Here is a 17,491-nt window from a genome sequence, read left to right on the forward strand (position 1 = left end):
CTGGGTCGCTGGAACTGGCAGTGACCCAGGCCTGCCACGCCCCTGAACTAGTTCTCCGGGCAGCGCCATAGGCGGTGCCATCTTGTTTTTCGCTTCTGAGCATGCGCAGAACATTTTTTATTGCACTGCATATGCGTACGTAGTGCACCCACAAGCAAACCAGCAGTAGTGCCTGCCGGAACCCACCCCTGTTTTTACTGCTATCACCAAACCTTTCCCTAATTTGAAAATACTTTTGTTTTTCTCTCCTATTTGTATGTGGGCGAAATAGGGGACAGAAATCCTCTTTTTTAATATTTGAAGGGGTGAAGTGGGGTTGGGTTTTTTTTCTGTTTTTGTTTTGTTGGGGCTCAAGTCCATTTTGACTTAGCAGCTTCCTGGACAAGCCCCTGGATTTTCTTGCCACTTTTGGAAGTGTTTTGATGCTGTTGCCTTCTTCCTAGAGCTGGGAGAGAGAGTGACTGGCCCAAAGTCCTTGATTGGCTTTGAGGCCAAAGTACAAAGACTCTCTCAGTTTATGATTTGGTGTTGGTAACCACTACGTTACACTGGCTTTCTAACTTTTACTAATATGAAGTTTGTGAAGAGGTTTGGACTAGAAGACCTCCAAGGTCTAGTCCAAAGTTTGGACTAGAACAGTGGTCCCCAACCTTTGCGGCTTGACCTAACCTGCCTTCCCTGCTACTCGCACAAGTTGAGCAGTGCGTACACATGTGTTCCAGTCCAATTCTGAATAGGCACAGTCTAGAAGTGGCCTATGACCTCGGGGTTGGAGACCCCTGAACTAGAAGATCTCCGAAGTCCCTTCCACGTCTGTTATTCTGATTTCTGAGACAGGTTCCCTTAAAATTACAATTTAGGTTAACTTCTTAAGAATATTTTCTGTACTCTCACAGCAAGACTATACTTAGTAATTTCTACTGTACGAAGTAATTCCCTCAACACCGGAGGCATTCTACACTAGTCCCATGCCTAGACATTATGCCTTGCTTAATCCCGGCTACTCAACTGAATATTCTATGTCTAGAAGACTATGAGACTATCTGCCTAGTTCAAGATTTTCACTTCATGAGGAGAAGCAGCCTTGAAGCAGATTTGAATTTCCCGCTCAAAGGAGCAGGAGAAAAAAATGCAAGTAAAAAACCAATTTAATGAGAAAAAAATTGGAAAAAATTGCCAATTAGTGCTAAAAAGCCAAAATTTGGAGGAGAGATCAATTCTCACAGCTAGTCCAGGTTGGACTGAGTCTAAACTGGGAGGAGTCACCAAGGGCTCGATGACATCATAAGTGTAGACTCAGTCCAATTGGTTACTGGACAGAGCAACCCAGTCTGGCTGATGTCTCTACGATCAGAGGAGAATGATGGACATTGTGTAACATTTAAAGCTCTTTGCTGTTAAATATGACATTTTCCTTTTTATCCTCATGAAGCTCATGCACTTCCAATGTTTCGTGAACCACGTCAGCGAAGTACAAGAAAACAGCTGGAAAAGGACAGAATGGATCCTGTGAAATCTCACAAACCGGAACCTCCAGTAGCTGGACCAGGTAACCAGATTTTTGAATTCTGATGTCAGCAAAATAGTGCAAAAGCCATTAGATGCTTACTTCATACAATCATAGAAAGCAAAATTTGTAAAGTACCTGGGAGAGTATCTAATCCAGCTCTCTCTCATGCAAAACCCAATTACTAAAGTATCCTGGACAGATGTCCATCCAATCTTTATTTAAACTTCTATTGTACAAAGAGAGTCTACTATCTTGTAGGACAGTCTACTCTGTTGTAGCATAGTTGTTAATGTGGAATTTTTCCACGGAGATCATCTGTTCTAATTTATGTTCTAATTTAATCCCATTGTTTCGAGTCTTGGGTTCTTGAAAAATTCTGAACAGCCTTGCCTCATCTAGTTCATTTATTTAATTCATGTATACGCCACTTTGTGTCCAAAGCCTTGAAGCAACTGACAAGTAGCAACAGATTAATAAAGTATATTTTATTTCTGTGATAAATAATATTCTCATTGTAGCTGCAAAATTGCAACTTTCTATATGACAGTCTTTCAAATTCTCGACTGCAGCTACTACGTATCTCTTAAAATTAAAATAATAATTTCTATTCTCCATGCTAAACATGCTCAATTTCTCCACCGATTCCTTATACATTTTCCTTTCCATGTTCCTGAAATAGTTTAGCCATGTTCTTCCTAAAATGGGGTACTAGAACTAGACCACGGGTGTCCAAACTTGGGAACTTTAAGACTTGTGGACTTCAACTCCCAGAATTCCCCAGCCAGCCATGCTGGCTGGGGAATTCTGGGAGTTAAAGTCCACAAGTCTTAAAGTTTCCAAGTTTGGACACCCCTGAACTAGACAGTATATTCTAGGTGCAGTATAATCAAAGAAGGGTTGAGACGGATAATGACTTTTATGGGGGAAGATCAAATCAACTTGATAAAAGCAAGCATAAACTATATAATATAAAAATTTGAAAATGCTGATGTACTAGAACTCCCGGGCCGCATGTATCAAACTCCCGGGCCGCATGTGTCACACACTAGCCATGCCCACTCCCATTTTAGCAAAGGGGGGGAAGTAATGATACATCATGTGATGACAACGTGAGCCCGCAGGTTTGACACCCCTAGAATATTCACTTTTTCATATCTATATGTATATAGAGATATTTTCTTAATGTCTGTCCTATTTGCTCTTACATTTTTGACAACTGTTTATTCTTTGTTCTTATTAGGCCGCGGTGGTCGTGTTGGAACTCATGGAGGTACTCTGTCGTCATTCATAGTGAAGAATATTGCATTGGATAAAACTGATGATAGTAACCCCCGAGAGGCTATTTTGCGGCATGCAAAAGAAGCAGAAGAAAGTCCCTACTGGGTTGCTCCCGCGTATTCCAAGTAAGTAAATTTTATAGAGAAGGGATTGGATAATATGCCTTAAACTCTGGTGAAGAGTATAAGAATATAAGAAATATTAAATATAATATAATATAATATTTATTTATCAGTACAATTACAACACACACATATATATTTTGTTTTCATAGATTTTCACGGGTGTAGGTATGCTGGTTTTGTTGTATTCAGGTCTTTTCCCGTGTAGGATTGAGATTGTCTTTGCAACGTTTCGGCAAGATCTCACCTGCCATCTTCAGGCTTGGGCTTAAAATGGGAACGGAGCTGCCGTCTTTCTGTAAATCTTGGTGGGAGGGAATGGGGTGCTGGCTTTGTTTCAGTAAGTGGAATGATTGGTTGTGTGGTTGTATCATGATTGGTAGATTGGCCCGAAGATGGCAGGTGAGATCTTGCCGAAACGTTGCAAAGACAATCTCAATCCTACACGGGAAAAGACCCGAATACAACAAAACCAGCATATATATGTGTGTGTGTGTGTGTGTGTGTGTGTATTTGTGTTACAACCCCTGGTATGCCCAAATATATCATATATATTAATATATTTTATATTAAATATATAATATAAGAAAACATTTGTATAATTGTACTTCACAGCGACCTGCAATGTGATGGCAAAGAAGCTATTATGAATTAAGGCAAATATATGTGTCCCGGGATAATGTTGCGGGATGCAATCTGGGTTGGTCACTGGGACCAGAGGTTTAGTCTTCCGAGCTTTCGGACTTCTGCTGGAGCCCAGTTTTAGGGAACTTCTCTGGACTGGAACATGTAAAAGTTTCTGGTGAGAGAGAAGTTCCCTGAGGATGGTTGGAGGAGATGATAAAACAACACATTGAAGCCAGAAATATTTTTTGCTGAAACTTATAACAAAAAGAGCTCCTATTTAATTATCCATGTATTAACTGCAGCTAGAATTGTATTTGCACAACATTGGAAGTGTGAATAGATTCCTATTCATGAGAAGGTGATTAGGAAAATATTAGAATGTGCAGAAATGAATAGATTAAAATTAATAATTAAAAAAAACATGCTGCATATGGGAAGCGTTTTATCAATGGTTAGAGGAAAAAAGGGGGAATTGTGAATAGAAGTAGAAGATTAAAGAAGAATAGGAAATAAGTTAAGATAGAGGTATAAACAAGATGATAACTTAATGTTATGATGAGGAAGATAATTATGCTTAATGTTGTTATTGTATTTTTATTGGAAGATATGCTAAGAGGAAATGAATAAATTAATCAAGCTCAATTGTTTAATATACCACAATTTTAAGATTAGAGAACTAATATTAACGTGAATGATGTTGTAAATGCTGAAAGCTGTTGCAGAGAGATATTTGTATCCAGACAATGCAATGATGAAATGATGAAATGTTTATATATTGGGAGAAAAAACTTTTTTAAAAAAGGATTAGCTCCAGCACAAGTCCGAAAGCTCAGAGACTAAACCTCTGATCCCAGTGACCGACCTAGATTGGATCCTGAAGCTATTATGATTTTACTGCTGTAAAATAGGCTCGAATACTAAAGTTTTATAAACGATATACTACAGGAAAAGCATAGCCAAGTAGTTGTAAGCATACTTTAAATTCTGTGGATAAAAAGTCAGTCACCGTCATTATCTTGAGTGACGCCCTGTTAAACGAGAAGAAGGAGAAGGCAGGGGAGGGTCATGATGGAAAAGAAGTTAGAAAAAGGAGAAAGCCCAAGATGGAATTAGAGAACTACGAGTTAGGATCAGAGCCATCTAATACTGAAATTAGAGCTCATCTGAATGCCAAGTATTGGTTTAAATGTATTATACAGCCATTCTTCTCATGAATTATTTTCCCCTTTAGTTAAATACATACAAATGTATACATTAAAAATAAGTAAATATAGACAGCATAAAATTTATAAGAGATTTTCAGCCTTCCTTTTCCATAGGCTTGTACAGTGTAAAGATAAAGAGCTCGTCTTCATGACAGAAATTAGATTAAACACATTTTACTCCCTGTAGCTGGTCATTTGCATTCTTTTAGATCATTGTTGAGGCCACCTAGAAGTTTACCTGTGTCCTCAGGGTCACCTGAGAAGTGCAAATAGGTGTGGAGTCTCTTTAGAACTGTTGAAAGGACTGTGTTGTACAAAACACATGGCCAGCTGTCTGCAGGGAATATAAATCCTTCCATTCCCCACCATCCAGTCAGAGCTGAAGAAGCTTCTTAGATGAGAAGGCAAAGAAAACAAGAAAGTCCAGTTATCTCTTGAAAATACACCTTTGAGATAAAAGAGATGATAGTCAGGTGCTACAGGTATTCATTTTTCTAAAATTTTGGCCTGATTACAATTGGGTCACATGAAATGTAACTGGAACAAAAATTCCTCAAAAGAGGCGGAGAAATCATTATTTGAAAGATTAAAACAAGATATAATTTACTTACAAGTAAGACGTGTTAGAAAAGAGGGTATAATATATTTCACTTTAAAAAAAATTATTGAAGAATTTATTTCAGAAGAAATTAAAAAAAGAGAAGAAATTGTTTTGCATATAAACCTTCAATTACAACCAGATCAAATATTCACTGATAAATATAGCAGCTATGTTGGGGTGGAAATTAATTTACCGTATTTGTTGCACTATAAGACACCCTCCCCCCAAAAATGGGTGGAAATGTCTGTGCATCTTTTAAAGCAAATATTGCGGGGGGGGGAGTGCGGTTGGTCTCTGCCACCGGAGAACGCTGATGCCTTCACTATCAAGCAGCTGATTGGCGATTGGGTTTGCCTCCTGGAATACTGCCAATCAGCCTCTTCTAGGTACCGCCTGTTTGCTTTTGCCCAGTGATTGGCGGCGAATGGGCGGTGGCAATCCCTGCCGCCTTGAACAGCTGATTGGCGGTATTCTGGGAGGCAAATCCAATCATCTGCTTGGCAGCAAAGGCTCCAGTATACCCTGGTGGCGGCGGCGGCTCAGCTCAGTTAACCGGTGGTGGGCGCAACAGAGCAGAGCCCCGATGAGCCACGTGCCGGGGCTGCGATAACGTTCTGAAGTTGACCAGGCTGTTTGCAGCAAGAACGTTAGCCAGATGAATACCAGATGGATGCTGGGAGGCAGAGGCAGATTTTTTTTTCTTGTTTTCCTCCTCTAAAGCTAATGTGTGTCTTATAGTTCTGAGGGTCTTATAGTGCGAAAAATACGGTATTTGGGGTTAAGATTCTGATATTGGGAATTTATGCCCCAAATGAGGCTAAAGCAATGTTCTTACATAAAACCCATGGACAGATTAATGGGCGTTTCTTAGGAAAATTGGTGCTAATGGGAGATTGGAATGGAATGATATCCTCAAATTAGACAGAAAAATATTAAAGTTACACAAAGTAACTTTCAAGCCGGCTTCCCTCAGCAACCAAGAAATAAACCACTTAACTCCATTTTGCAGAATTAAGAGTACTTAATTTCTGGTGCTTAAGAGTACCAGAAATATATTAATACATGTTGTGGGGTATGTACATGTCTTTGATGTATGTTTTCATATGTCCCCTTAGTTATAATCCAGGTAAAAATCAGATTTCGGTAGATGTGAGCAAAAATTTTCTTAATCAATCAGTAAAGGAGTGATGGGATATTTATTTGGGAGTAGGGTTTTTTTCCTCATTTTAAGAGCAAACCTGAACACTTCTGCAGAGCTCTTGTTTAATCATTATTGCTCTTTTAATACTTTTTTAGAACCCAGCCAAAAACAGTTTTTGCAGAAGTAGAATCGGATGAAGATGAAACAGATGACAAGCCAGAGTGGAAAAAACGTAAAATTTGAAGAATTTAAATTGGAGGAGCTTCACAAGGGATTTTGAGACAGAGAGGAATTCTTTTTCCTTATGCAAAAGAAGTCAAATTACTGCAAGCAAAATTGCTTTTACGCACAGGAATATTTCGCCCCTTTGAAAGACTATAATTGCCGCAAAGTGAAATAAGATTGCTTTAGCATAAAATCTGTATTTTATTAAATGACTGAAGTCATAAATAAAAAAAGAATTATTTCTTCAAAGGCCTTTGTTTACGTATGTGTCTATTTAGAAGGGTAGATCATATTAACTTTTAAAAATCCCAATTCTGTTTTTTCCCTCCTTAAATTATTTTTTCATTTGCTGATACATCACCTAAACATTTTGAGGAAGTCGACTATTTTATGATCTCGAATGATTTCTGCTCCATATTTGAATTCCATATTTTTTTGCTCATGTATGAAAGCCGTAGGGTATGCCAATAATGTGAATTGTAAATGGTGTACAGAATCTTATGGGGGCTAGGCAAAGCATTTATAATTGGAAACATTCCAAATTAAAAATGATTCTTTTGATATTCTGGAATGTTCCGAGTTAAAAAAAAAAAGGTGCATGTAGATCTTAAACGATAGATGTTTCAAATGCAGAACATATCTGGAACAGTGTCGGAATTATTCCTGGTTAAATTGGAATGGTCATTTTCAGCTCAAAAATTTTGCACAGTACTAATCTTCTATTGCCAACTTATTTCCACCTGTTGATTGCAGAACAGATATATATCATACAGATGTCATTTCATAAATTTTTCTAATGGTATGCAATGGATTCCCTTTTTAAGGCCAATAGATTGTTACTTTGCTCGAAGAAGAAATCTTGCTATCGATGCATTTTGTCTGTGCATTTCTTGATTCCTGGTGTTTAGACGTTTGCTGATAATTTAAAGTTCTGGATTGTAATACAAAAATATTCATTTTAAAACCAGTCATTGTTTCACAAAAAGATAAATTGCAAGATACTGGTGAAGAATAGAAGGAAGGAAAAAAAACATGGTCTTTAGAGTCTGTCTTATCTTTTCCTTCTGAAAGTACGTGTTCTTTGTTCTTGCTTCTAAATCAAAATTGTACTGTGACTTCCTTACTACTCTATAGCCAGAGTATTCTGTGTATCCTTTAAATATCACCTTGCAAAGGACCTCATTCATAGCCATCAAGATAGATATCTCTGGGGGCTACAATTTTAGGAGTTTAATCCCACCCTATTTGCTAGCCACCATCAATCCCTCTTTTGATTCCTCCCAGATGTTTGCTAGAGTGACCTGATTATCTTCTTCAGGACAGTGATCACAACTAAGAGAACATCTGTATTGAGCTTCTCTATTCATACAGTAGAAAGGGTAGGAACTATTGCCATCATTCAGGTGTTATAAACTACTAGCTGATAACTCGGCATTGCTCAGGTATTTATTTATAGGGGAAAAATGTCCGAATCAAATGTATTTTTTAATGTTGGATTTTCCCCCTTACCAGAGTGAGCCCCCTTGTGGAATACTGTGAAGCCATTGCCATGGCAGCTCCACTGCGCTGTACAGTAGCAGCTATTTTAAGGCAGTAGAATAAAAGCCATTTTAAGGCACAACAGGCTGTATCTTAACAGAACACACACCCTGAGAGGTTTTAGGGGTGTTTTACCCCCATAGTATTTGTTTCCAGAGGGTAAGTCACCTGTGTACAAATGTTTGGTTGAAATTGCTCGAGGCGTTCCAGAGTTATGCTGGAATATACACACACACAGCCGTTTTTATATATATTTGATGAGTTAGCCTTTTCTAAGGCACTACATTTATCCCTGCTTTTATTTAACATCATTGTAATTTTTTTATATTTACTTTTGACAAAGAATAAAATAGAAATCTAATATTTTACAGTATGCATCTTGAGGAAGGTATGCGTTATATGATAGAAAGGTAAAGAACAACATTGCATATTTTAAAGGGTTAACGTTTTATTTAAGTGCTTGCCTTGCTGTGTCTGTCACAACTAATGTTTTAAAAGGAATTATTGATTTGGAAAGTCATTTGCTTAGAGGAAGTTGTATTTCCTTTTCTAAATAGTTCCAATCCATCAAAATCAAATATATTTAATTTTGTGACTCTTTCAAAAAAGTGAAAAGATCATAATGATCTTGATACTTAAAACATTAGCATTTAATTCATACACTACCAGTGGGTGCTTCATAAACTGCCCTTTTCCCCCTTTTTTCCTTTCAGAGTAGTATTCTTTTCTAGCAGAGTGCCTTCCAGCTGGATGAATATTCAATTTAAAAAGCTATATCACTTAACTCAGCCTCTTCTTAATCTTCGGCAAGCAGGATTGCATAAAATTTATGGCCCTGAAGCTGAACAGTGACATCAGTTAAAACTCAAGTGAATTGATGTCAATTTTACTTCTCTTAAGTTCTCAAATATGTGTATACGAAAATCGCAGCATTTAACTAGGATTCCCAGTTTACCACAAAAATGGCTTTTTCCTCCATAATTTGCCCACTATTTGTAGTGGAAAGCAGTGTGAAAATTAAAAAACCGATTGAGTAATTACTCTGCTTGCCTAAAAACTTTCCTTATTTATATGGATTGTGTTTTAGCTAATGATGTTACCTAATTGGGTAATGAAAATCTGCAAGCAAATAACCAAGTCCAGAGCACCAAGAACTGCACACGTCATCCCTGAGTTAAAGGTATTTTCTTCCATCAAGATGAGAATAATAAGATGGAAAATTAAATGGCCATAGGCATTTTGGATAGAATGGGAGAAAACTAGTAGGATAATGTGGAATGCCATGTCCCCATTTACATGGCATTGTCATCATACATCTGCTTCCCAAATCATTACAACTACATAAAAATATAATTAGCAGGTGAAAAATGAACACTGCATAAGTCATTATAAATAGGAAGAGAAGGAAGTGAGCAAAATGATGTATCCATTACAAATATTGGACAATGCAGCTGCAGAAAAAAATATTTAACACCCACCCACATTTTCCCCTTAGGAATGCAGTTTGTACCTCAGTGCACTTCTAAATAGACATTTTCCAAAATAAAGCTTGATTTGCCTTGCACAAATCTTACTATTTTACCTACAGTAAGGGGAAATGGCTACCTTAATTAAAATAGAAATAAAGCCTAAAAATGCCAGTGCCTGCTGGTTATTAATGTTTTCTTGAAAGAAAATATTCTCTTCCAGTCTTCTGCAACTCAAAATCTACAAATACTGTACGATAGTGTAAGCACTATCCTGTATGGCAACAATAATCACCATAGAGATAAACAACATGGGATAAATGGATTTGAAAAAAATGTATTTCCTTCCCGTTGGTGGGATAGCATATGAAATATCCTGAAGAGAACAATGAAATCTCTTAAAGAAAACTTGAAATCATTTTCTTTTCCAATTCTTTCCTCCTCAAACGCCACTCTTCACAAGTTTTCCCAAGGTGTCAATTCAGTGGCATCTTCAGGGTAAAGGTTCCCCTCGCACATATGTGCTAGTCGTACCCGACTCTAGGGGGTGGTGCTCATTTCTGTTTCAAAGTCGAAGAGCCAGCACTGCTTGAAGATGTCTCCGTGGTCATGTGGCCAGCATGACTAGATGCCGAAGGCGCATGGAACGCTGCAGTGGTGGGTTCTGGATCCCATTACAACCAGTACGCTGCAACGGGGCCTGGCATCCCCCACATGCACGCGCGCAGCACGTGCACACACACATGCAATGCGTGCATGCGTCCTTACCTCTGCGACGCTCCAGTTGCTCGGTGGAGCATCGTGCAGGCGCCATACGCTCTGTGCGCATGCACAGAAGTGCCGAAGAACTCGAATATAGGTAAGGAGCTTGGGCGGGTGGGCCCTTCGAAGCACCATACCAGAACAGGACCCGGTGCTCCTGGCAGGCACCAGTACGCTCATACTGGGACGTACCGCCTGCAACCCATCACTGGAACGCTGTTACCTTCCCACCAAATGTGGTTCTTATTTTTCTACTTGCATTTTTACGTGCTTTCAAACATCCAGGTTGGCAGAAGCTGGGACAAGTAACGGGAGCTCACTCCGCTATGCCGTGCTAGGGATTTGAACTGCCGAACTGCCGACTTTTTTGATCAACAAGCTCAGCATCTTAGCCACTGAGCCACCGTGTCTCTATACCTTCAGGGTAATGGAAAACTAATAATGCAGTGAACATGATGGTTATGGCAGATTGCTAGAAGCCCTGCCCTTTTTGTGTGTCTACATCACAGACATGAAAAAGGGCGGGGCTTAGCTTGTGCCGCCTCCCATCTTGATTTTTTTGACCCTACAGTGCAGACAGCGTTGCTAATAGCCCTCTAATCTTATTTTAAATCAAAACTAGCTTCCTGCAAAGTCTACAGTTTATCCTGTCTACTCAAAGTAAACCTTGTTGGTTTCTCAGCTAAGCTGTAGCTAAGCCCAGAGTCGCTCTGTGAGTGAGAAGGGCGGTTTCTAAATTTGATATAAATAAATCATCTTAAAAGCGCATGTATCTTCCACTCTTCTCCCCCCACCCTTCTGAACTGTAAGCTATTTGGGGATAGAGGATTTTCTGTTCATACATGTTTGTAATTCTAAGCACCATGAATGCTGTGGGTGTATGCAGCATAAATAAATCATTACCCTGGGTGAAGTGGTTGTGTAGAAAGTTAGAAGCAGTTGTAGTCCTTTGAACATAGTAGAAGGGGTTTTCTACTGCCCACTTACCTTAAGTAACCTAAAAAGAATTTAGTTCCCATCATATTTCATGGATGAGCAAGGCCATCAATTTTTCACCAGTGTGCATTTTTGGCTGACATCCCCCTTGTTCTTAGTTGCATATATAGTTTCTGACAAAATAGGATCCAGAAGGCATTTCCTACATCCCCACCCATGCTTCACGAGTACTTTCATTTCTAGGTTAATGGTTTCTCATGATGCTGTCCATACTACATGTGTTACTTATTGTAGAACGTCCCCTGCCTGTTTTAATTTTCTTCTCGCCATAAGAAATGAATTCTTTGAAGCATTCGCTCTCAATATGTAAACAACTTATTGGATGTTTCAAACAAAATAATACAAGGGCATTTCAAAGGACAACTGGCCTGCCATTCACAGAAAAATAGCATAACTGTTATGGGAAAGTAGATTTTTACCCATAAGATCCAGGACTAGCAACATGGATCAGCTGCCCTGTTTGGATTTCAATAAAGTTAATTGGAACATGACATCATGCTGACAAAGATTTGTATGATAATAACATGGGATTGTGAGGTGTTTCACAAGTGCACTGCATTATAGGTAAAGGTAAATGTTCCCCTCGCACATATGTGCTACTCGTTCCCTACTCTAGAGGGTGGCGCTCATCGTTTCAAAGCCGAAGAGCCAGCGCTATCCAAAGACGTCTCTGTGGTCATGTGGCCAGCAAGACTAAATGCCAAAGGCGCATGGAACGCTGTTACTTTCCCACCAAAGGTGGTTCCTATTTTCCTACTTGCATTTTTACATGCTTTCAAACTTCTAGGTTGGCAGAATCTGGGACAAGTAACGGGAGCTCACTCCGTTACTTGGCACTGGGGATTCGAACTGCCAACCTTTCTGGTCAACAAGCTCAGTGTCTTAGCCATTGAGCCACCACGTCCCTTGACTGTGTTATAGTTTAATGTAAAAATAAGGCTTTTATCCAGCAGAGAGGAATGAAAACAAAGGTGTCTTACTGGTCACGGATGGACACCCCCTGCATGCAATTCAGTGCCATCAGTTTTAATATCTTAAATTGTCGTTTCTTGAAGTACTACATTAAATGCAGTGTAATCCACCTGGCTCTGAGCTTGTTAGTTTCATATGAATCATAAAAGAATATATAGGGAACTCAGCATATTTTCTGCTATCAGATGAATTTCACAGTATCAACCTAGCGCTCGTACCTGCTGAATTGCTGTGGTGAATTAGTCACTGCAACGGTCATAAAGACGAGTCAGTTGCCAGGCATCTGAATTTTGATCATGTGACCATGGGGATACTGCAATGGTTGAAAAATAGTCATGTCACTTTTTTTCAGTGCCATTGTAACTAAATGAACTGTTGCAAATTAAGGATTACCTATAGTAAACTAATTCTCTTTTTGTCTATTGGCTTCCTTCCTTCCTTCCTTCCTTCCTTCCTTCCTTCCTTCCTTCCTTCCTTCCTTCCTTCCTTCCTTCCTTCCTGTCTGTCTGTCTGCCTGCCTGCCTTCCTTCCTTCCTTCCTTCCTTCCTTCCTTCCTTCCTTCCTTCCTTCCTTCCTTCTTTCTTTTTTTCTTTCTCTTTTGATTTTTATCCCATCTTTATTACTTTATAAGTAACTCAAAGTGAAAACATACATAATGCTTCTTCTTCTCCTATTTCTCCCACAACAACAACTTTGTGAAGTTAGTTGGGCTTAGAGTAAGTGACTGGTCCAAAGTCACTCAAATTGTTCTTGTGCTGATGGTGGAACTAGAACTTACAGTCTCCTGGTTTCTAACCTGATGCCTTAATCACTTTTTGCACCTATATCCTTTTGTTGTTCTTGTTGTTTTGTTTTCAGACTGTCGCTTTTTCTTCAACTACATTTTCTCCTGATGCTTCCTTCCCATATCCCAAATTTAGTAATTTGTCTATTTCCCTTTTAGCATATCCTTCTTTTACGAGTTCAGATTCCTCTCAGTCCTTCTTTTCTGGATGTATAATCCTACTTAACATTGGTGTAAATCAAGGGTGTCAAACTCACGTCAGGTGCTGGTCATGCCCACCCTCCATTTTAGTGAAGGGGGGAAACGTTATGATACATCACTTGACAACAATGTGACGATAAGAGTTTGACATACCTGTAAATTGGTGTAAATTAATTAAAGTCCACAGATTTGACTTCACTCAGGTTAAGGTGTGTATTTTTTTTAAAATAAAGAATATCAGCATTCCATGGCTACTTTCCTCCAATGTCGCTGCTATCCTATTTCCTCAGGTAAGTCTTCCCTATTGGTTAGCGTCAAGTTAAGGATAACTGATCCTCTTGTGCTTTCCTCCATCCTCCAAAGGAGCAAGTTGTCAGCAAGACAAGTCAGGAATTTCCTGTAAAGTCCATGCTTGGCAGAGTTTATCCCCTAACAGATGTTGGGTTAATTAAAGTCCCACATCACTACTACTTCATGCCTCTTTGAAAGAATTGCAGTTTACTTTTGGAAAGCAACAATACATCTTCTCCTTAGTTGGGCTGGCCATAGTAGCCCTCTGACAACATGGCTGTCATTTCTTCTTCTTCTTCTTCTTCTTCTTCTTCTTCTTCTTCTTCTTCTTCTTCTTCTTCTTCTTCTTCTTCTTCTTCTTTTTTTTTTTTTTTTTTTTTAACCTAGATACTCATCACTTCAGTAACACCAGGTCTGTTCGCTTGGATTTCTATTTTTAACTTACAGTACAAATCCTCCTCCCTCTTTATACCTTCGGCTTCTCCTGAATAAATAATGTCCTCCAATTCCATTTGGAGGAGTCATTCCACCAGATCTACATTATACCTATTAAATCACATTTGCTTTCCTGTACTAAGAGTTTAATCCTGCCATGTTTATTTCCCATACCTGGGAGTTTTAGCATGAAGACAGTGAAGGCCATGAACTTTAGGAGGCTCCCCCCCCCCACTGAGTGATTTAATAGGCCCCACGACACTACGAAACACTCCCACTCCTTTCTCTAGTGCACAAGCATCTGAGGTTTTCCTTCAAGGTTTGTGTCTCCATCCCCCACAAGATTCATTATAAAGCCTTTCTGGTTAAACTTTGCCCTACTTCATTTTTACTAGTCATGAGAGCTTCAACCAGTGGTGGGATTCAATTTTTTTTACTACCAGTTCTGTGGGCGTGGCTTAGTGGGCGTGGCAGGGGAAGGTTACTGAAAAATCCCCACTCCCTCCCCACCCCACTAACCTGCTTTCCAGATCTGTTCTCCTGTTCAGGGCAACAAAAGAAGATCATCTGGGAGGCAGCGGGGGCGTGGCCAGCCTATTTGCTGATTCTCCAAACTACCCAAAATTTCTTCTACCGGTTCTCCAGAACCTGTCAGAACTGGCTGAATACCACCTCTGGGTTCGACCCATCTTATGCCATTTGGTGCTCTCATTCCCATAGCTTAAACTGCATGCCCAGAAACTAAAATCCTCTACCAAAATCAACTGACTTGGAAGGTTGCAAATGGCAACCCATGTCCCCAGGACATTGCAACCATCGTAAATACAAGCATCAAATTTTTGATCATGTCACCATGCTTTAATGGTCATAGATGCCATAACTGCTAGTAAGTTACTTTTTCAGTTTTGGAACTTTGAATGGTCACTAAACAAATGATTGCAAGTCAAGGACTACCTCTATACCAGGGGTGTCAAACTCGCATCGTCACGGCGGCGTCACATGATGTATTGTGACTTTTGCCCCCTTCACTAAACTGGGCGTGGCCAGCGGGTGATGTATCTGGCCCGTGGACCATGAGTATGATACCCCTGCTCTATACATTAGAGTACAAGGCTTTTCCTTCCCTTCCCCCTTCCCCCTCCCTCCCCTTTTGCTCTCCCTCTCTTTTTTTTCGTTCTCTTTCTTCCTCTTCCTGATGGACCAACAAGGAGAGGAAGCTCTTCACTGAAAACAGAAAGATGTACAGCTGGTTGGTTTTTTTAAACACATTTTTCAATCTTATCAATCTGGAAACCAATTTTTAGTGCAGGTAGATACAACAGTGGGTAAGAATCTGACTGTGTTCTTCCTTATCTACATATTTTTGTATGTTAAAAAATATCAAAAGTGCTGCAATGGAAAGAGGAAGAGGTTGACAATGGAAAATTTCAAAATTCATCTTGGGGCATTCAGTAATTTCCTTAGTGTTCAACTCAAAAGCAAAAACAAAAAATGTGTTCTATGAGCTTCAGATATCATTATCAAACATGATTTTACAAAAAGCAGGATAGCAAAGGAAGGAAAAGAAGGCGAAAAGACTGATTTGATATTCAACAGTCTTTGATGACCTGAAGACTTTGCCACCTCATCTAAATGCAAGTAAAGTAACATTCAAATTAATAAACTGGCAATATGGGGCTTGTAATGCATTCTAGTGTACAGTGATCACCCAGAGCCTAAAAATAGTATATTATTTAAAGGCCTCGCATTGTCCATTTGAATAGTTGCAGTCTTGGATTACTGATGTCACTCATCTCTTGTGAGTCTTTCATTATTGTGGAGTTTAGTCAGAGATCGAGACAGATTGAACAGTCATCAACTCATAACCAAATAAAGCATCAGGAATGAAACAGAAGGCTGTAGCCAACCAGGAGTGAAGAAATGAATAACAATGCCATCTCGATAAAAGAAAGCATATATTTTTTATCAAATTTGAATTTGTAGATACACACACACACACACACACACACACACACACACACACACACACAAATATCTATCTATCTATCTATCTATCTATCTATCTATCTATCTATCTATCTACCTACCTACCTACCTACCTACCTACCTACCTACCTACCTACCTCTATCTATCTATCTATCTATCTATCTATCTATCTATCTATAAAATTTGCACTTTCTGTGAGCATATATGAAAACTTTTCCTACTTTTATCCAATAAAATCTAATTATGTGCATTGATATAATCCATGTGTCTCATAGCAGCCAAGCCTATATAAGCAAACCCTTTCCAACAACAATCTGTGCACGCATATGAAGAAGAAATGAAATTCATGCATCAGACGGCACTTCTACTGCATACTTTCTCTCTTGTTTTTACACCCAGCTCAACTTCTCTTCCTTTTCTTTTGTTTCCTACCTGGGTCCATTTGAAATTGTGCAATTTCAACTTCGTGATCATTTTTTAAAACCAGTTGTCAGTTGTTGAGGATTAGTTGAAGTTCTATAGGACAATTTGCTGCCCTCCAGATATATTGGACAATAGATTCTAGACATGCCAGTATGCAGGAATGACCAAATGGTGGTAGGGAGCCCCCCCCCAAAAGGGCAGTATAACACAGGTAAGAAAGGGGGCAGGGATTCAATGATCTAGTGGCAGCTGCCATCTTGACCCTTTTGACTCACTGTGCAGATACTCTGCTAGGCAGCTTGACTATTGAGTCAACTTGGAATTACATTTAATAAATCTATATATATAAAAGCCAATCACCACTCATCACAAAATCTCTGGAACCATAAAGCCCCCGAACTTGAAATTTGGCACCTATGTGCCTCTTGACTTCTAGGTGCTCGCTAAGAAAGAAGTTTTTGAAATGACCATCAGGTCATTAGTATTTTTTTGTACAGTATTTAACATACTCTGATGCTAAGGAGTTCTACTCCCCCTCCCCACCAGAAAAGAACTCTGTTACAACTGCCAGTTGCCTCACATTCTGTTACCTCAGTTCAAACTGGCAGACGTTCCACTCCTTCACTCAGGAGCAGTCTGGGGCTCCTTACATTTCTAAACATCAGTAATTCACCAAAATGTCTATGCCTTCCACCGATGGAACTGCTTCCGGGCTCAAGGTGGTGGGAGCAATATTCCCTTATGTGTTACAATCACCGACCACTCCTGAGCCAACAGATTGTGAACGGAATTTCTCCTGCATAGCCCGCTCACATAGTTTCATGATGAAGCACGGGTACCCAGCTAGTAATAAATAAACCTCATCCTATACATGTGGATGGCAGGAGGTTGAAGAAGAATGTCATAGGAGAGATCAGTGGATTTTA

At 39.3% G+C, this 17,491-nt stretch overlaps 1 protein-coding gene across 2 annotated transcripts in view; it reads left to right on the top strand.

Moving 5' to 3' along the window:
• The window catches only part of WDR70 (WD repeat domain 70), a 142,155-nt gene extending 135,197 nt beyond the window's left edge, over positions 1 to 6,958 (top strand). For both annotated transcript variants that reach the window (XM_081939980.1, XM_081939981.1), the window contains exons 16-18: positions 1,433 to 1,549; positions 2,751 to 2,913; positions 6,640 to 6,958. In XM_081939980.1, the coding sequence (XP_081796106.1) occupies positions 1,433 to 1,549; positions 2,751 to 2,913; positions 6,640 to 6,727 (368 nt within the window). In that variant the 3' untranslated portion in view covers positions 6,728 to 6,958. The remainder of the gene's footprint in view (positions 1 to 1,432; positions 1,550 to 2,750; positions 2,914 to 6,639) is intronic.
• Positions 6,959 to 17,491: the final 10,533 nt, after the last annotated feature.

This window comes from Natrix helvetica (genome assembly GCF_964273705.1).
Source record: "Natrix helvetica genome assembly, chromosome: 2".
NCBI lineage: Eukaryota > Metazoa > Chordata > Lepidosauria > Squamata > Natricidae > Natrix > Natrix helvetica.